The 21,539-nt window shown below is 37.5% G+C and overlaps 1 protein-coding gene across 1 annotated transcript; it reads right to left on the bottom strand.

The window, feature by feature from the left end:
* Positions 1–488: 488 nt before the first annotated feature.
* Positions 489–21,479, bottom strand: LOC122997743 (calpain-1 catalytic subunit-like). Its single transcript, XM_044373932.1, has 22 exons — positions 21,390–21,479; positions 13,906–14,165; positions 13,497–13,566; positions 12,763–12,881; positions 12,381–12,514; positions 12,094–12,268; positions 10,514–10,588; positions 10,308–10,393; positions 9,458–9,532; positions 8,798–8,958; positions 7,379–7,545; positions 6,918–6,929; positions 6,627–6,835; positions 6,424–6,469; positions 6,192–6,260; positions 5,023–5,080; positions 4,863–4,924; positions 3,860–3,928; positions 3,604–3,682; positions 2,844–2,960; positions 2,169–2,221; positions 489–1,858 (listed from the first exon to the last, which is right to left on the bottom strand). The coding sequence occupies exons 2-22, from the start codon at positions 14,140–14,142 to the stop codon at positions 1,832–1,834; spliced, it is 2,100 nt and encodes a 699-aa protein (XP_044229867.1). The 5' UTR covers positions 14,143–14,165; positions 21,390–21,479; the 3' UTR covers positions 489–1,831.
* Between the last annotated feature and the right edge of the window lie 60 nt (positions 21,480–21,539).

The raw sequence follows: 21,539 nt of genomic DNA on the forward strand, positions 1-21,539 counted from the left end.
CTTTTTCTCAAATATTGGATTTTTGGTGAAATATTGAATCATTAGAACATTTATTGACATGAGACCATGTGAGAAGTTTAGAGGGAAAAATCACTATTTGGTGGAGCTGTTAACAACTCATAGACATCTGAAATGTGACCCTGACTACACACTGCTTTTTGTAAGATGCCAAAAGCCAAAAAGGTTGGAAACCACTGGTTTCATCTTTAACAATGTGTTGTATTTTAAAATCTTATTTTATTATCCATTGTGTCAAATCTTCATCTGAAAAGTAACTAAAGCTGTCAAATAAATGCAGTGGAGTAGAAAGTACAATATTTCCCTCTGAAATGAGTGGAGTGGAAGTATAAAGTAGCATAAAATGGAAATACTCAAGTAAAGTGCAAGTACCTCAAAACACTACTTACTTGAGTAAATGTATGTAATGTATGTAATTAGTTACTTTCCACCGCTGTAAGGGATGAAAGAAATACTGGAAATTGTTTCAATAATGTATTTATTTTATAAAGTACAGAGTGATAAAAAAAAGCCTGTTCCCAGCTAACAATAAAACAGAAATGCTGTAACCCTCTTAATATGTAAAAGTATCCCAACAGAGAGGCAAACAGACTTAGCAAGACAAAAAGTCTTCAACCATGCTAGCAGCTCTGTGAGGCTGCACAGCAGTAACCATGCTTAACATGCTGATGTTTAGCAGGTATAATCTTTATCATGGTAACCAACTTAGTTTAGCATGTTAGCATGCTAACTTTGCTAATAAGTACTAAACACAAAGTAAAGCTGAGAAAGTTTTGAGCAAAGTACATTTCTAACCTGATGATAGCGCTACATGACAGTGATTACCAAAGTTGTTTTACTTGTTGAGACATCTCACTCAAAACTACAGATGTGCACCTCAGTAGAGGAAAAGTCAGGGGATCTCCAGCATTGTAAGATACATTGTTTAAAACCATCCATGTCTGCACAAAATTTGGTGGCAATATACAAAGTAGATGTCAAGATATTTCACAGGATAAGTGCAAACTTTGAGCTACTGGTAGCACTAGAGGAAAAGTCAGGGGGTCACCAAAGTAGGCTTCATCCTGTGGGCACCATGGATCTCTCTACCAAATTTCATGGCAATCCGTAATAGTTGCTGAGATATCTCCAACTGACAATCACTGCATGTTGCATGTTGACAGAAAAGCCTATTCCCACATCACAGTAAAACAGAAATACAACTACCATTACGACAGTAAATCACTTATAGTAGATGCTGTACTCCATCAGAGAGAATACATGACTTACTTAAAAAGGGTTTTTTTAAGTTATCATGGGATAGCTTATATTTTCACATTACTGTATTTCACAGTACATTAACTAGTAACAGTACACACATCTAATGATTTGATATTTTGTATTATGATCCAGTGCTCTAGGTGTGAATTCAATTTTAACTATATTTTCAAATACTAAATATAGCTTCTGTAACAAATGTAAAATTTTTCATTTATCATGGGATGAATTGTTAATATTATGCACATTTTGGCTGTTGCACTGTCTATAGCAGGTATAGTAAGCAAAGTTGCCAATTGCCATTACTGTTGTGAATTGTGCGTCTGCTACGCTGTGCATGTACCACTCATTTGTTTTCCTACTTTACTTCGCAGTTGAAAAGTGACAGACATATGAAAGAGAACAAGAGGGATGACAGTTTACATGTTGATACCCCTCAGCAAAGCTAGAAGTAAATACCCTGTGGTGACATACAATGTAATAGCTTGCAAAAGAAAACATTTTGTGTTGATTTTTCTTTCACAGCATCTGTAATTCCTGTAGTTCTTCCTCTCCGTCAGGTGTACATCGAAATGTACATCCACTGCAAATAAAGAAGGGATAGATTATTAATGTGCTTCAACGTACTGTACCATTATTTAAAATCATGATTTTTGTTATCACAAAACTAAAAATGTAGTACAAGCAAGACATATTTTCTAGGACAACACATTCAACACACTGAGGGAACAGTATCTGAAACAAAGACTTTTTTTTGCATCAAAGTACAATTGCCAATAAGATATTCTCCTCCCTCTGTTTCAAATCAACTGTGCAGTTTGCAAAAAATTTAAAACCCTAAATTACCTACAAATTTCAAGAAATTCATAACATCTCTTAAGAACTTTTATTACCTCTGATTCACGAAGAGTCAAAGTCATACCATCGGACAACTGACTGAAGATTCCTAATAAGAAAAAACACAAATTCTTGAATTGTGAAGGCAAGGAGTGGAACACATAAACAGCATCTGTCACATGCAATGACAGAAGTTCCACATGGACACTTTATCTTTGCCACAGTTCCCGTGCTTCTGCACTGGTGAGCATCTGCCAAATGACAAATGTAAATATGTAAATCTGTGCTGCTAGTAGAATGTACTGGGCACACTCTAGTCATAGTGAGGGGGTGAAAGAAAGTTACCATGTCCCAAACATGGGGAGGACCCTCAAAAGCCTGCAATTAAAAGATAGTTTTTAACTGCTATTTTGAAATTTTACATTATTGGCATTATAATTAAACTATTACTGTTAAATAAAAATAAATATGGCTGAATAAATGGTTAGACTAGACTTTCTTTTATCTCAAATAAGTGTCTGAGTGTGATGTGGATGTGTTCTAAAAACTTGGTACTCTACTGGTCTGAAATGTTTACTATGTGTTTTACACTCCAAGGAGGAACAAACATTTCTTGCTGACCAACAGAAAAGAGCACCACTCACACAAACTCGGTTAAGAACAACAGTTCACAATTTATATTTACTACTTGAAGTGTTGTCTACTGACATCAGCTGTCCAAACTGACATACCGTTCATGCAGTCAAAGCGAAGGATCAGACTGATGAAGCTCTCCAGTGTTATGTGCCCAGAGGAGGCACCGTAGCGCAGAGCCATCAAATTCAGCATGTCATCGTTGGCCCTCTTTCCTGACCAACATACACAGGACAAAAGCTAATTTATGACACATATGGAGGCTGAATTTCAGACACAAGACAAGACTTTTTCATGGGAGACACTTTGAAATGTCACAGTTGGAAAAGCACGTGTAAATATTATAATTAATAATGACTGAATTCTATTTAACTGCTGCGAATTAAGGGTCCTGCTTTACTGGCTCACTGTCATGGCTCATTGGGACACTTGAATAGAACAGACCCATCGTTAATACTATTAGTAACATCTGTGCTTTTCCTACTATGACAAGTCGAAAATGGATTATTCAAAATGAGAAGCAGCTGGAATCTGTTTGAGTTAATTAAAAATTCATCATTAATGTGTCTCTAACCTGTCAAAAGGATCGACCTTACATGATCAAAAATACAGTTTAGCAGTATTTTTGTTGTTATGGTATTAAAAGAAAATATACATACACCAGTAATACCTGGGGATATGATGCATTTAATTCTCTGTTGATTCAAGACTACCTAACCCTGTGCATGCACAAAAGCAGTCTTTGTGCTAGATGGTCATTGTCACAAGCCATCGCCCTTATATAGAACCCCTTCAAGTGCTTTACATGTGGTCATCTCCAAACTGTAACATGTAGGTTTGAAAAAAAAAACCTTCTACCTGAAGCCATGATTGCATTCCTCAGCTCACTCAGTGACAGTGTTCCTGTTTTTGAAACATCAGTGCGGAAGAAAATGTCCTGATAAAAGACAAGATATTCAGTGATGTGAAACCCTGATCTGGAAAATCTTTATTTTTAAATCAGACTGCACCTAATGGTGGAATCAGTAGACTCATAGAGTCGTGTCTGTAATTTTTAGGAGGCCACCAGTCATTCATTTTTGTTTAATTTTAACTTCAACTTGGATCCATTTACCTTGTATGTGACGATCTTCTTCCACAGACGAACAAATTCCTCACCATTCAGCTTGCCGGTGACTGATGTCTTTTTAAGCCAACATTAAGGTATCAGAACTGTAGTTCAAACAGGACCCCTTTAGTCAAAAGAAAATTTTTATTGCAATTTGCAGTAGTTATATTTGGCAGTATGGCTCTGTTTTGGGACCTCCCTGCCCTTCCATGTGCTTACATGGAAAGCCTAAGGCAGGGAGAGCAGTGGCAAAGAACCCAGGTACAGAACAGAGCAGGCAACAATGACAACAGAAGTCAGACACAGCATGTGAGGAGGAGCTGGGGTGGAGGCAGTTTGCAAGCTGCTTTCAGAGGAAGCAGCATGGGTAGGCAGACTGAAGCAGCTTTAAATTAGGTGCCCTGTATGAGATTTGCCAGTTTAATGCATAAAAGGAATCAGCTGAGCCATCAACTGATGTAGGCTGGCTTTGAGATCAGTTGCTATCAGCTGATGAAAGCTGGGTATATGAGCTGAGCTTGAATTCATGGCCTGCCTAAACTAACGCTATGCTCAATATGTTCATTCATGCCAGACCTTTTGTTGTCATGTGTGCTAAATCACCAAAAGCACAGGCAGGTTTTGGCATGTACACTACTTATGTAATGATGGCTTTGCAGGAGCCAATTACCTCCTTTGTGTGGTTAATTTTTATATCGGCTCTTTTATGTTGTCTGCTAGTTCACTCCATTTCTGTAATTATCTGTTCTTCTAGAAACCACACACACATATTTGTACTTTGGCATTTCCTGTATATACATAAGTATATTTTTACTGCTTTCTGAGCTATGTGAGTATATTTGCCATGCATGTTATTATTCTATGTGTACTGTGTGAGTCACATGAAAGGCACATTTTCCATCACCTTGCAATGAGCAATAAGTAGTAAAAGTTTTTCTGATCATCAAATGAAGAAAACATATTTTTCTAGAAAACTAATTCACAATCAATATGAATAAAAAGAGGATACGTCCATCAGAGCAACCATGCTGCGACAGGCATCGATGGTGAAGCCTCCAGATTTCAAGTCTCCTAAATAAAAATAGACAAATTATTTAAAAAAGATTATTGTATTTTAATTTTTTTAAGCTAATATGCTGTCAAGCCTATTAGAGTTTTCCAGTCCAAACCTTGAAGGATTTTTTCATTTAGAAGCTTCTGGAGCTGCTCAGCATCCACTTCCTCATACTGGAATGAAATGAAATGAAAACAAGATAACATGACAGTGGTGAACTTCTGTCTTGTAAGCGTTAAAGGTATACTATGCAGGATTTGTCGGTAGGTGTTTGTAAATGCACTGCATTCGAAGTTGGCCCCTCCTCCCCAGCTCAACTAGTGAGATAGTGACAGAGAGAAAGAGAGAGCAGTGGTGGTCGAGCAAGCTGGAGAGTGAATTAAGAGCGCGAGCAGTGCTAGTGAGAACAAAGCAGTGAATCAGATAAATAAAACGTTATTTTCTGATTATTTCACGGCGGTTACGTTCTAAAGCACAAATAAACACGCCCACACCTCCACACAACCTTGTGGGAATGTGCCGCATGGCTGGATTTTGTGTGAATGCAGAGCCTAAGCCTGTCCGCTGTGGCCTCTCTGCTCTGCATGTGTGTAGCTCAGCCCTGCCCTCAGTCAGGCAGACACACAGACCTGCAGCTCTCAATACACAGAGCAGAAAGGAGCAGAGGAGAGAGATGGAAACAGCGATTTAACCTGGTTGCTATGCTGCAACTCCTGGCCTCACACCCTGTGCGCTGTTATTGGCTGGGGGCTACACAACCACTGCCCAAAGGTTGATGCCCAGAAGCGATAGAGCGAAGAGATAAATACACCACCACACACTTCTAGTGGGTCATAAGTGATGATTGAGAGGGATTACTTTTGTATGAGTCTATACATTGTTTTTTTGGGGGGAAAATCCTGCATAGTATGCCTTAAATTATAGCTTTCTGTCACTTACATGTTGACAGAACAAAACAAATGTCTCCAAATACTTATATTTTACTAAGGTTAGGTTGTCATGATCAGTGTCTCATAATTAGGGTTGCATTTATTTTCAAGGGAAATAATAACAGGCTATACCTTTGGGTCTGACAGAAATCACATAGATGTAGTTAAAAACACTATAAATCATGATTCTATGCCAACAATTAGAATTCCTCATTCAGCAGAACAGTAGCCTCAAAAAAGGAGAGACAAACAACACACACAGCTAAAATTACAGTAGATAGATCCTATGAATATGTTTCAAAATTAAAAACACATTCAAGTGTGAATCATATTTCAATTAAGACACACAAATTACCTTGTCAGAGTATTGACGGAAAAAATTTCTCTTATTTTCATCATCCACTCCATTTTTGACTGGCACGGGCTGCAAAAGATTGAGTGCTTTCAGCTCCAGATTAAAAATAAACTGGGGAGTATGCACATTGTCTTAAATACTATCAGGGTAATCAATAAATTGGAGTAAACAATATTACAGCAATACCAAAATAAAAAGGAATATTGACAATATATTTTTAAATCTTGCACACCTCTTCAGCTACCCCATGATCATGGTCATGGCCTCCAGAATTCTCACTGAGGGAAGAGACAAGAGACATACAGTATATTTCTTGTGGAACTGGTATATATATTTTTTTAAATAAAAGACTTGTAATATGTGGAGTATGGCATTAAGATTGATTTTGCATGTACTAAATTTTAAAGGCTAATTAGTGACTTGTGAGTGACTTACTGGACATGCGTCTCAGCCTTGGAGAGGATGGTCAGGATGAAGGAGGCTGTCTCATTGGCATTGAAGGTGGACGGCACAATCAGGTATTCACCAGGCTTCAGCGTGAAGAACTCCATCACCTCACGTGCATTCATGTAGGTTTTGGTTTGGGCGACAGGTCTGTTACTGCTGAAGAAAGAGGCTGGGAACTTCCCCTTCTGCGCCTTGTACTGTAATACCGGTAATAGTTAGATATCAAATTTCTGGGTAATGTATACTTGATATTAAGATTGGAATAAAAATGTTACTTACTTCTCCAGTCACCTTGAAGGAAATCAGTGGAAAATGTGTTCATGTTGGGGAAAAATGCAGTTTGTTTAATCAAAATTTGAAGTGAAATCATGACATATTGAATATAATGCAAATAGAAATCATGGAATTGGTGTTCACTTTTGGGGTTTATAGGGCTTTGTTTACCCCTATAAATATTAATTAATTAATATTAAATTATAGTGAAAATACAAGCCTTTAGGTCATTCTGAACATGTGAGTGCATACTTGCTCATTTCATATTATTTTGTTGGGTGACATGAGACACAAAACTAATTATAGGCAAAGTTTCCTTTCAGCTAACTTTTTAGTTAGCAGTACTATTTCAGTACATTTAACATTATGAATATTGACCGTTTTCAACAGCTACTTTCTATGTCTATGCATGACATTTCCATAATGGTCCACACACTGTGACAAAAACAATAAAGGGTTATATTTACCTCAAATACACTGAATCCAATGTGGAGATTCTGTACCAGGGCTCTGTTTCTCTTGTCAGGCTTTTGCATGAGAGACACCAGCATGTTTTTCTCACCCTGTTTTTCAGCACATTCACTGAACAGTTCGTCAATGTTGACTCGATACTGTGGATTAGTCCAGAAGCTCTCTGGAAGAGGAAAACAATTTCGCATTTTACAATTTTGCCAAGAGTCGGCTAAATCTGTTCATTGTTTTAAATAGGAAACCAAATTCTCAAACTGTAAAACTAAGCAGAAAGCAAGGCTAACCAAACAGACATCAGTGTTCTTAATCACAATATGGGATTAGATGAACTGTTATTTTATCTATTACTGAATATGCCGTCCCAGATAGCAAAATTGCTGTGGCCCAGATCTGGCCCACACCGACACTTTCAGCACTTTCATCCAGCCCAAATACCACGCGGAATGATGGCACTTGGGCTCCTGCTTCCCAGATCTACGCCACAAGCAAGCCATATGTCAACCAAGAACCAGAACAGGCCCATATCCAGAATACACATACCTGAGAGCACCGCATCTTTACCAGAAAAGGCCCACATTTGATTTGGGATATTTAGGCCATATTTGCTATTTTACATGTGGGCCATTTCAGGCTCACATCCATTTTGTCTGGGCTAGAAGAAGGCCAACATTGCTGCATCATTGCCTGAAGTGGCCCACTTCCTTATGCTATATGGGATTGCTTATAACTATAGAGCATCAGTAAAATGTTTCCATATTCTGTTCTACATATATAACATCCAAAGTCATGCAACTGATGTGTTAAAAAATGTAGAGTCTTAATTTGTAATATTTCCACTATCAAATGTTGTTTTTGTAGGAAATAAGTATATTTTATTCCTCTATACCATGGAGCTCCATTGTTGTCAAAAAACTACTAAAAACACATTAGTACGTCACACTGTTGCACTGGGTGACATGTTTCCTTATTATGATGAACATGGCCACTTTAGTTTATTTTGACTTAATCCCACATACACCATCCTGCCATAAATACTCACTAGCACACCAAATCCACAGCTGAAAATAGTCCCCAACAAATACACCATTTACTCCTGTTTCACTAACATTTGATAAGAACTACAATACCAAGCTGTTTAAGGAAAATATTTAGCCTTTAGAAAAAATGAAAGTATATGTTATTGATCCGTTTTTAAAGATTTAAAGTGGGAATTGATGTCTTTTAGGCTGAGAGCCAGATAGCCTGTTGCAGTCAGAAAGTATTGAAACTAATTATCGATTTTGGTTTTCATGGGATTTGTTGGCAATAACAGAAATACAGAATATCACCAGCCTTATCTTCACTTTATGTACACCAAAGTGATTCACAGGTGCCTTTCATAGTGCAGCTTTAAAGTCCAGATATCCTGGATGTACCGAGGTTGTTCATGCATCCCCCTGCAGTGGTTCCTGCAACCCATCTGCCCTCATAGGAGGAGGTCTTCCAGTGGCAGGAGGAGCTTCCATCAAGGAAGTCAGGACACAGGCAGCAGATGTCAAGATCAGAGTAGAATTTACAGAAGTCTTCCAGAGTCATCCTGTAGAAATCAGACATTACTTTAGATAAAATACAATGTTTTCCTGATTGTAATAATGGAAAATATATAACCATTAGTCTGAGAGGCGCCAGATCCTTAAAAAGTTTAACTATTTATTCTGTATCCATTACAATGTAAATGATAATTGAATTATAATGGCTCTTTTGGCCACCATAGAGATGTGGTTAATAAAAAAATATGTATAAAGTTTAATGAGAATATGTACATACCTGATAGACTGTACTTTTTGTAAGTAAAATTGTGGTTTTAAATAGAAACTAGTTTTAGTCCCTTTTTAAGTATAAATATTATATAATCAGTTTTAAGTGTTAATCAAAGGGTGTGTATTCTTACACAAGCAAAGGTTGAAAAAATGATCATTTAAATATTCACTGATAATTTCAAGTTTCTACCGTGCATTTGTATTAGAAAACATTTTACTTTTGGACTCTTAGAGATGACTGTTACATTTTTCCAATTTTGATTTCAACTTTCTTACCAAAACTCCCCGTCATCACCCACTGAGAGGCAACTGTCACGATCTTGAGGACTCACTGTTTTCCACATAGGTGACCTTGGGAGACAAATTGAGGGGGAGGTATCATTATCAACTGTTCTCAAATTTAAGAGGGAAGTTACAACACATTGGTTTATAAATTAATATAAAAGCTGCTGAGAGACCAACAGATCACACTGTGGTTGTACTGGGCAAATACTATATACTGTTGTACTATACTATGCTATAGTTTCCATGGCATGGTATAGAACTGACAAAGCAAAGCCTTTTATGCTAGGGCTCGAGATATTCTATTTATAAAATGTCAAAAAGCTGCATTTGCTATCGAACAAAACTTGGTCAAGACTTGGTTTGTTGAAAATGCACAAACTGGTTTGTGAAAACTATCAAGACAATGAGACAGCTAGAGAGACTTCTCAGGGTTAATCCACACATTCAAAGCATTGTTAGCACATTACCCAATTTCCTGAAATGTATCCAACAATTGACAACCACAAGAAGACTGGTCATGTTTCAACTGGCACAACCAGTTTATAATTGAGAGATTGTTATTACAAGACAATCACTAAAAGGCTTCTCATGGCTTAGTTCCAAATGTCCTTAACCCCTTTATAGATGACTTGCACGCACATATTTCGTATACCATTATAGAGATTATGCTTATTCAAGAAAAAGAAACAAATTGTTAACCAAAGTTTGTGTTTGTGGGACCAAGAAACCATCATTGTGGTATTTTCTCATTGGAAGATAATCTCAAAATAATCTCCTCCTCTGAGGCAGCAAACCAGAGCCATTGCTTTGTGAAACAGTCACTGATGGGAGTTGTTCTTACCGATCACTCCAGTCTCCGTTCCACTCGCCTTGGCCCCAGGGATTCCACAAACGCACCAGGTTTACTAGTTTCCCTTGGCTGTTCATCTAACCAGAAAACAGCACCAATTATAATTGACATTATTACTCTGTACTGTTGGTAATATGACCTTTATGTTCACCATCAGACAAGTGTTTTGTTTGTTTAAAACAAATGCCTGTCTTCACCTGTTTGACACCTGTGACAGTGTAGGCATGGCCTTGGACCAATCCATTTGGTAGTACAGTGTTGGCAGATGTCTCCTGCAAGATATAGATTTATTATCATTGTGAGTAGTCTTGCACAATTACATTTTTGTTAACCGCATAATACATCAAGTTAACAGAAGACCAACATTTGATTTTGTTTTCTCCGTGTTCACTGAATTTTCAACACAGGACTGTATCAAACTCAAAAATATCTAAATGAGATAAACATCAACATAACAATCACTTCTTTTTGCCAAGTAAGATTTGACCAAAGATCAACGGAAAAGGAAAGAATAAAAGGATGAAGGTAAAGTTTCAATGCTCCTACTAACAAAACACTGATGTCACTGAATAACCCAAGCATACCTAAGCCTTCTAAGTTCAAACAAGTTATAGTTGTGATCATCATGAAATTCTCAGCCTGAAATGGAAAGATAAGTACTATGTTCCCTTCTTTGCATTTAAAGTTTACCAATTAGCTACGTAAGTTACATAAACATGTCAACATGTCTTTTACAATTTTGCAAAATGAACCCATATAACTGGGTGGCAATTTATGTGTTGCAAACAATAATTATGTGAAGACTCACATAAAATGAACTGGATTGTTGTTTGTGCGAGTTGCATCAACTGGATTTATGACTTTCATGTATTATTAGAGTGCACCTATTCAAAACCCTGACCTCATCCTCTCACTAGCTTCTTGCCCATAATCTTTTCATTTGGGGAAAAGCTGTTTTTCCCACTATTCTTGAAAGGAGCATGTATTATCATGAACTTATGTTTGTGCTCATTTCAGAATTTTAAGAGACCAGGCTTGGAATATAAAATCTGACCCTCCCTGGGTCAGTTTGGAAGATTATGATTAATCAACTGTATACAGATTAATGAGGAACAGACTATAATAAAGTAAATTACAACAAGACTAACTTAGTTGGATTACCATGTCCTATAAATATCAATGAAAACATTTTAACGTGTCATACAGTTCAGGTATTGTGCATACTGGATCTCTAGTATGGCTTAAGTCTCATTCACACTTAAAGATTCAAAAGCAGCAGGATATCGCTCGCCTCTCATGAGTCAGTAGCTGTCAGGCATGATTAGCACTTAGCATGTAATTGTTCATACTCAACTCTGATTGGGCACTGAGTCTGACTGGACAGTTATAACTTTACATTGTCACTATAGTTGCGCACAAAGAATGACTTAATTTCCTGAGTTTCTGTGAATAATTTCACTATGACTGGCAAGTGAAAATATTGGCAGCATGAAAGCTCTATTACCAGATTAGGGGTGCTACTGGAATGCAAAACATGAATAAACACTGAAAAAAACTTATTTTTTTTCAGTGTTATTTTTAAACACTATATTAAGATTATCTTTGCAACTATGGTTTAAGATCTAAGGCTTAAAATACTTTTATGAAATTGGCTTTTTTTGGACAAAGGGAAAGAGCTCAGTTGATTTTTGGTGTGACCCCAAAGAGTTTCAGCACAGTTTACAAAAGCAAAAAGAGCTAGCTAGTGTATGTTCTTGTGTGGTATATTCATGCTTACCCCCTGATGCGTACCACAACCCATCAGTGACCTGGATTTGCCAGCTCTGTACATCAGCTCCCACAGGTTTGAAGGGGGATCTGACAGCTGGATACACATGTGAACACCACCAGTGAAGTCCACCAAAGCCTCAGCAGGTGTCCCAGCATTCATGTCTGAATAGGAACCACACACCCTGGAACAAGTAGATGAGAAATTACTTTCACAGACTTTCCAACAGTAAGACAAATCTCACAGTGAGAAAATAATATTTTATGACTGGGAAACAATATACTCTTTATCCGTACTTGGCATAGGCTTTCTCCAGCAAAGCAGGCCAGAATTCGGTTGGGTCTTTAGAGTGAACGAAGATTAGTCTGCCATTGATTGTTGGTAGCTTATCATCAATGATAACATCCACCCACCTTCCAAATCTCCAGAACTGAAAGGTTGAGAAAGGAGAGAATATTAGGAGTTTTATAGCAAGATTAGATATGTACCATTTTGCACAGAAATTAAAACGCTCATTTTAATGCTTTAATAAATGACAGTGAAAGCATTATGCTAAATTGATTTACCTTCATTACAGTATATTAAAGAAAATATGTGTTCTATTCAACTATAACATTGAAAACTGAATTGATGATGTGTAGCTTAATCAGAATACAAAGTGGTGCTGTGTGTATTTACCCTGAAGTGGAAGAGTCCGCAGTAGTCATCATCAAATTTTTGCTCAAAAGGAACAACTTGCTCAAGGATGTGATCCTGGAACGTCAGAGCTCCAATAGACGCGAGAAACCAGCAGTTTCCTGAGGTAAAACAAGTTCATTGAGTTGTGAGAAAGGTGTACTCTGCAGGCATGGCAGTAAAATGTGTATAGACAGATTACAAATGATCAAGAATGCATAAAACAGTCAGGGAGCAGAAAACAAATTAGTACAATGTCATGGAAGCTTTTCTCTGGACATTTTGTGTATTTATAAGATGCAGCAAGTAGCTGTAGTAGCTTGGACTACAATAAATTAGTTCTTGCAAATTGAGAAATTACCTAACCCTTGCTGTCTCATACTATGAAAGGGAAAGTGCAGAGTAAATCCCCTCATTCCCCTCACCCTCAAAAATACTGTTAGCCTATTGACTAATCCACTCCCAGTTGTACAAAAGTGGTGATATTTACACACATGTACATATACACAGCTCAGTGTGTGGCCTACTAAACAGAGTGACTAAAAATCTGTGGATTGATAAAGTCTAATTAAACTCTAGTTCAACTTATTACTCCAATTTGTACTGCACAACTCCTCTTATGAGATCTCTCTGCTCTACTTTTGTCTGTTTTCTGCCCGTTGTCTGCATGTGCATCTGAAAATGGCATCACTGGGAAACCAATTAATGGGTTATTTTGCATAATGTAATTTTCCTACCAACCACGCCTTGGCCAAAGTCAAACCTCGAGACCCCATCAACAACAAGAGATGGATTGGGAACAATTTTCTGAAACAGAGGAATTGTGGACAACACAAACCTTGTAAAAGGTTAAGCAAACATTTTATACAAATACTGAATCAAACTGGTTGGATGGTTATGTGAGAGGGTTATTGCTGATATAAGTAAGAATCAACACCATACTTTGTGGCTCTATGCAGCTTTCAACAATCTTAAGCAAAAATCTCACATGGAAGTTGAACACTTTGATGTAATACACAGCAGAGATGCTGGGTTGTAATTACAACTGCTCTCTGAACGTTATACTATGAAGTTGTGTTTGTCTAACCATCAACATTTTGTGTGATATGCGACCACAGTTGCATTTTCAGCCAATAAAACACTTACCCCTGGTCTCAGCCAAACCACTTGGGCCATGTTTGAAGGGCTCAGTAAATTCTTGCCAATGGAGTTTTTGTCAGGTGGGAACATCTCATCGATGAACCTTACCCGTCGAATGACACAGTACTGTTTCAGCTGCTGGAAGTCTTGGTTGAGGAACTTCTCAGGGTTCTCGACTGTCCCATAACCATTTTTCTTGTGGCGTGCACTGATGATGTTCATACACACACCCGGAGGAGGCATTGCTGCAGTGTTTGAGCTCTGTTCTGGAGAAGGGGAGCAAGAAAAATCATGAAAATTTTGTTTATACAATTCTATAAATACAAAAGAGTATAGATCATTAGCTCCAACCATATAGTTATTAGTAGTAGGTATGGAAGAATATGCATATGAAAATGCTAAACAAATAACATACACTCAATGAAGCTACAGTTTTAAGTCCGTGCATTAAAATTAGAACAGCGGATGCAGATACTATGTGTTTGGACTGCACTCTTGAATTTGAACAATGGAAGAGGTACATTGAATAAAGTAGCATTTTATGTAAACATATATGTTGACCCTCATTATGTTGAATTTGTCAGATCTTACAAGTACATGCATACAGTGTTTGACAATAACACAGTGCACCTTCCACACAAACTAAACTCTTTTTAAGTCAGTTCAGTTAATCAACTTTATAAATCTTTTATTGAGTTTCTTAAGGTGTGACATCATAACTAGTTTGCCAATTGAGGGCCAGTATTCAACTTACACAAGTGTGATGGGGAAACTTGAAGCTTCCAGTGCACATATACTGGGAATGGACTTTTGAGGGAAGTAGGAGACATCTTGTTCCAGCAGTTTGAAACAAAACACATTTGTGTATTTTTGGATTCTGAATTTTTCAATGAAGGAGGAGCAGTAGAATTTCACTTTTTTTTTTTTTTTAAAGCCTTTGAAGGATTTTTAATTTTGTGATTCACAGTATCTTTCTTCTTTTCTATCTACATTATATCTGTTGTTCTGGGTGGTGAGCTGCTGCACACAAATAAAGTTGAACTGAATTAAATTAATTTAGTAATAATTATTAAACAGTAAAAAATAATGTCATAGACAGTAAACTGGTAAATTAAGGGAGTGTTATAACCTATTGTTGAGATTGAGGCACCATTTTTCTCTAACATACCTGTTTCCTTTATTTATCTGAACAGTTAATCTCTTGTTCATGTTAAGTTATTATCTTTCTTCCACATACTGGTTTGCTTTCATTCTCTCCACACTTGGCACCTTTCAACAGGTGTCCATGTGATATAATATGGTCTCTAAATAAGTGTGTGTGCAACTACTGTCAGAAATTTCAAGTTACATGGATGCTGTTCAGCTGAGAAAATCACCACTGCAAATGCACTAAGATTTCCAGCCCAGACGCATCCTTGATGGACTGGTAGTGACTGGTTTGGCCCAGAAGTCTGCTGGCATGGCATCAAGACGTAACCAAAACAACATCATTGAAAGAACAACATAATCACATCCTGACACACCACTAAAGGTTAAAAGTGTTGTGCAATAGAGCTCTGTCTTTTGTAGCCAGTTGTACTTTTGACTCCACTACATCTACCTGTCAGCTACAGTTAGGTACTAATCATCATCTTATAAAACTGATGCATGGTTTAGATGCATTGATGCATTGTTTTGGAGTAAACCAAAACTAAATACCAGAAAACACATAAAGAGTTATGTAAGAAATAGCCTAAATCACGGCCACATAAGGTAACCGACCTACTACTATGCATGAACCCTCACAACTTTTTAAACTGGCATTTCAGCTAAATCTACACACCCACCCTGTGAACTATGACATGTTAACATTGACGGCATGATTCACTGCAAATAAATTGGCTAAATTTCCTGCGTGGATGGATAAGGTTTACTTTATCTTCTCTTTTGTGCCCATATAGCCTACAGTGTGCTACTATTGGTCGTTTGTAGAAATGTGCCTCACAAACAGATGCATGAAGAAGTTTTAGTTGTGTAACATTCATTCATTTGTGTGCTTGAAGAAATCCCATGTATTTTGATTCAAACAAAGCATCACACAAATAGATGAACTTTTAGTTTCCTGTCCCTTTGCCAGCAGGAGCAGCCGAAGTGACACCTTACTCTGTTGTCTTTTTCACTGAGGATGGAGTCTGTGATTGCACTACAGCTGGAGGAGGAAACTGCAATATCATATTGCTGCTCTTGTCCTCATCACTTATGGCTGCAGAACATTAGCTTGATGTTTTTCTGCATAAGTTAAATTCAGCAAATAAAAAAGGGAGCTCTGATTTGGTGTGCAAGTACTTCCTGTATCTAGTTTAACTGTTTTCTGTAACCAGCACCCCACTGAGGTCTTGTGTATGGGCACACTACTTTGTTTTCATGATAAAAACTGGGATCACAACCATGACAATATTGCAAGTTGCTAAACTGCAAGTGAAAGTGTAAATACATCTGTTTTAAAATGTTTTAAAGATCTCAACCTTACCTCACCGGCCAGAGAGAGAAAGTGTGGAGTGGGTGGATCAGCGAGCGTGAGAGAAGAGGCTTCAAGCCTTATATAATGCCTGAACTTGCCTGAGGCTTCTAATATCAGCGTATGATCTCTGAAACTCTGCCTGTGTCTGCATGAATAGAACATGTGTGCATGTTCATAAATTGATACTGCCCTGGCTTGTTCAAGTGTGAACAACAATGCCTGCTTGCAATGTAAATCTGCCACCATTATTTCTGCTTGTAAGGACAGAAAACATATCTCTCATGCTGCCTTGCAGACCTGCTATTTCATGAGTCCAACAATGTCTTTTTTTTTTTACTCAAGAAAGTAACAAAATGTCACATTTTTAAAAGAAAAACTTGAGTGTGAGCTGTGTACAAATTTGAAGTTGCATTGCCATTTTTGTCAAGGTCACTTTTGCATGTGAATAAACTGTAGCCTATTAGAGACCACTAACTGCTATTCTAAACAGTACGTGTCCCAGGTTGTGCAGTGAGAGTGTCAGTACTTTTGAGGTTGTTCAATCAATATCCTCAGGTTGCTGTATTGTTTTGAGCCAAGAGAGGGCACAAAAGGGCAAATAGTTTCACTACCACAGTCCAATACAACACTGCACTCTGGGATAGTGTCTGAAGTTTAGTTTAGTTTTTTATGACTGGTAAACTGGACTTCAGTATGTTTCCAAAGAAACAGATGGGTCTTTATTTCGTCTAAGAGTTTCTGCTGAAATAATAAATATGTGATTGAAGGTTAAAATGTTCCTGATTACTTGATAATGAACTAATATTATTAATAATAATTGATAAATAATTAAGAGTAATTGAAAACATGGTGCAAAAGAGGTAGATGACAAGCATGCCCATCTTGAATCAAACTAGGGACCCTAACCCCTACAAGTACACATTCACATGCACAAGTTGTTGTTTTTTTTCTTCCTTTTTATTGAAAAATTATGTTGAACACGGTCTACAGGGCTTTTCAGCCATTGATTTTTGTAGTTAAAATGAGCCCATTTGTTACACTGAATTGTATTTGTATAATTACTTTATTTTATAAAGCACAGAGTGATGAGGTACACCTATCCCTACACAATAACTAAAAAAACTAAAAACTCTACAACAAAAAATGCAGTAACTAGCATAGACTGTAAAAAAGAGTTTAGCAATTTGACCATCGCTATCTTGGATTTGACCATCACCATCTTTGATTTTTGGAGCGAGAAGTGACCATATTTGGACAAGAGGGTGGAGCTGATCCTAGCAAGTGCTAGCTGCTAGCTTGGTTGGAACTGTGCATTTACAGCATGGATGTATTATAAGAGCTGGGATAGGGCTCCACCGCTCAGCCTTGCAGACATTTTTTCCCAGTGGTCACTTGCGGTATTGCAGTGAAAAATCCCCCTGTGGCCCAAAAAGCTTTGACAGGACACCTTGAACTTCAAACAAGGTCAATTATGACTCTTTCTATTATGAATTTTTGATCCATGGAGGCTTTATACTTGTAAAACTTTACTTGAGCTGAGTAAAGCGTGTTAAAAATCTGTGATGTCGTAACAATATAAAGTGTTTGGGGGGGTGGGCCAGCGGGGGAAACACTACTGCACATATTCAGTGGACTGCACAATGTGGATGCAAACCCGGAAGCTAGAAACTTTTTTGGCGTATGCACCAGCCAAGCAATTCTTATAGGACCGAATGAGTGCCCTCTTTGGTCCGGTATCCAGCTCTTATAATACATCCATGATTTACAGTCTATGGCTAACTGTGATAATGCTAATGCTAATTTTCATCACTGAAAAACAGGCCTCAAACCATTAAAACAAAATGTACTTGTCAGAGAAACTGAAAAGCCGATTCTTTAGAGGTTTTTTTTTTTTATCACAATCAAACACTGAACAAGACTTTCTTACGCGACCAAAATGTAACAATTAACTTTCATGAACTGAAAAAACACTGTGAAATAGTGTCAGCTACGCATGTGAATCTGGGCTCACAGAGTACATGGTTACGTTATGTAGGCTAATCAACGTGGTCACTGTGGTAGCAACTAGTCAATCACAAGGAATCCACACCCTAAAGCATATGCTGCTTTATTGTCTATTTCACTCTAAATTGGATCATAACTTACAAAATAAACATTATGATGCATAGAAGACTTGAAACTAGCGAATGAGACCTTAAACTCCTCAGGAAAGTGTTTACTGGGGTAATAAATCAAGTGAGAAGTAGGTCGTTTTCTCATAGACTTCCATACAATCAGTCTTTTTGCAACTAGCGGAGTTGCCCCCTGCTGGCCATTACAAAGAATGCAGGTTTAAGGCACTTATGCATTGGCTTTTCAGACTGGGAGCTACCTGCTTGGTAATTAGTCTATTATTTGAACATTCCAGCATCAGTCAAACATTAATTCTACTAGGATATTTCAGCTTCACATGTTATAGGACTGATCAACTGATCCACACAAACTAAACTCTATTTAAATCAGTTCAGTTAGTCAATTTTGTCAATCTTTTATTTGATGTCACAGTCTGACAATGAAAGCCAGAAACAGCCTGAACAGCATTGTTAAGATCTGAAGTTTATTAGAGTAAAAAAATGGGACTTTTTTTGGCCAACAAATCAATTTGCATATTGAACCTACCTGCGCACACCTTAGCAGGTAAATTCTCATTGTGACCTTCAGGGCAACTAATTGTTACTCTAAGTCCTTTATACCCTCTTTTGTCTACCTTCTCAACTCCTCGTGTTTTTTTTTTTCTCTTTTAATTAATTTATTCTTTTGTATGGCCTCATTATCTTGTGTATCTTTCAGATTGTGCATCCTTTAAAGTCTCCCTCCGGTCAAAATTTCAAGTCAAAAATGTATTTTTCTTCTTGTTACTTCGGTTGGAGTTTGAGCTTCACTGTACAGATGTGATGAATGTACAGAGTTTGATAATAAAAGGCTGTTTTCAAATTTATCTGCTGATGGGGGAAGTTTATCTGTGCTCACCTTAAATCTGAGTTTAAGGTGTGACATCACAACTAGCTTGGAGCCAGTTGAGGGCCAGTATTCAACTTACACAAGTGTGATGGGGAAACTTGAAACTTCAAGTGCACATATACTGGGAATGGACTTTTGAGGGAAGGAGACATCTTGTTCCAGCAGTTTGAAACAAAACACATTTGCATATTTTTGGATTCTTCTTTTCTATCTACTGTGTATCTGTTGTTCTGGGTGGTGAGCTGCTGCACACAAATAAAGTTGAACTGAATTAAATTAATTTAGTAATAAGTATTAAACAGTGAAAAATAATGTCATTGAAAGTAAAATGGTAAGTTAAGGGAGTGTTATAACCTATTGAGATTGAGGCACCATTTTTCTCTAACATACCTGTTTCCTTTATTTATCTGCACAGTTAATCTCTGTCAGTTTAACTCTGTAAGTTATACAATAACCTATTGTTCATGTTAAGTTATTATCTTTCTTCCACATACTGGTTTGCTTTCATTCTCTACACACTTGGCACCTTTCAACAGGTGCTCATGTTATATAATATGGTCTCTAAATAAGTGTGTGTGTAACTACTGTCAGAAATTTCAAGTTACATGGATGCTGTTCAGCTGAGAAAATCACCACTGCAAATGCAGTCTCCAGCCCTCCATCCTTGATAGACTGGTAGTGACTGGTTTGGCCCAGAAGTCTGCTGGCATGGCATCAAGACGTAACCAAAACAACATCATCGAAAGAACAACATAATCACATCCTGACACGCCACTAAAGGTTAAAAGTGTTGTGCAATAGAGCTCTGTCTTTTGTAGCCAGTTGTACTTTTGACTCCACTACATCTACCTGTCAGCTACAGTTAGGTACTAATCATCATCTTATAAAACTGATGCATGGTTTAGATGCTTTGATGCATTGTTTTGAAGTAAACCAAAACTAAATACTAGAAAATACATAAAGAGTTATGTAAGAAATAGCCTAAATTATGGCCACATAAGGTAACCGACCTACTGGGTTTGCATGAACCCTCACAACTTTTTAAACTGGCATTTCAGCTAAATCTACACACCCACCCTGTGAACTATGACATGTTAACATTGACTGCATGGTTCACTGCAAAAAATTGGCTAAATTTCCTGCGTGGATCAATAAGGTTCTTTTTTGTGCCCGTGTAGCCTAGAGTGTGCTAGTATTGGTTGTTTGTAGAAATGTGCCTCACAAATAGATAAATGAAGATTTACATTTTAGGTGTATAACATTCACTCATTTATGTGCTTGAAGAAATCCCATTTATTTTGATTCAAACACAGCATCACACAAAAAATAGATGAACCTTTAGTTTCTTGGCCCTCTGCTAGCAACAGTAGCAGCAATAGAGACACCATTAACCTGCAGCATTAATCAGCATCATAAAGGAAGAACTTTTTACCCTCTCGTCTTTTTCACGGAAGATGGAGTCTGCGATTGTACTACAGCTGGAGGAGGAAATTGCAATATCATATCACTGCTCCTGTCCTCATCACTTAAAGTCGCAGTACATTAACTTGACGTTTTTCCGCATACTGACACAGTGCCATACTTTCTAACTTTGGCCATTGAAAAGATCAATATTAAACTAAAATGTAAAAATGTCAGTCATAACAAAGACACTATGCAGCTTACGCAGCTTAGCTTAGTTTAACTTTATGGCACTTGCTGGCTTTAGGATGACCAGACAACTTGAAAAATTTCGGACAATCCCAAATTATGAGCAGTTGTCCTGAAACCCGAATTCTGTCCCGTTTCTCCCAAAAATTAACCATTACAATAATAGTAATTGATATGATATGATATGAACAAACTAATAATGAGACCTGTCTGTTTGCTGTGAGACTCGACTCGACTTGAGACTTGAAGGCAGAAATGCTAAGGAGACCTGACTTAGTGACACAAGTGAAAGTGCAAATACACCTGTTTTAAAATGTTTTAAAGAAGATCTTAACCTTACCTCACCAGCCAGAGAGAGAAAGTGTGGAGTCTGGGTGGACCAGCAAGTGTGAGGGAAGTTCTTCAGTTCTTATATAATGCCTGCACTTGCCTGAGGCTACTAATGTCACCATATAATCTCTGAAACTCTACCTGTGTCTGCATGAACAGA

The sequence above is a fragment of the Thunnus albacares genome, chromosome 15, assembly GCF_914725855.1.
Source record: "Thunnus albacares chromosome 15, fThuAlb1.1, whole genome shotgun sequence".
In the NCBI taxonomy this organism is placed as follows: Eukaryota; Metazoa; Chordata; class Actinopteri; order Scombriformes; family Scombridae; genus Thunnus; species Thunnus albacares.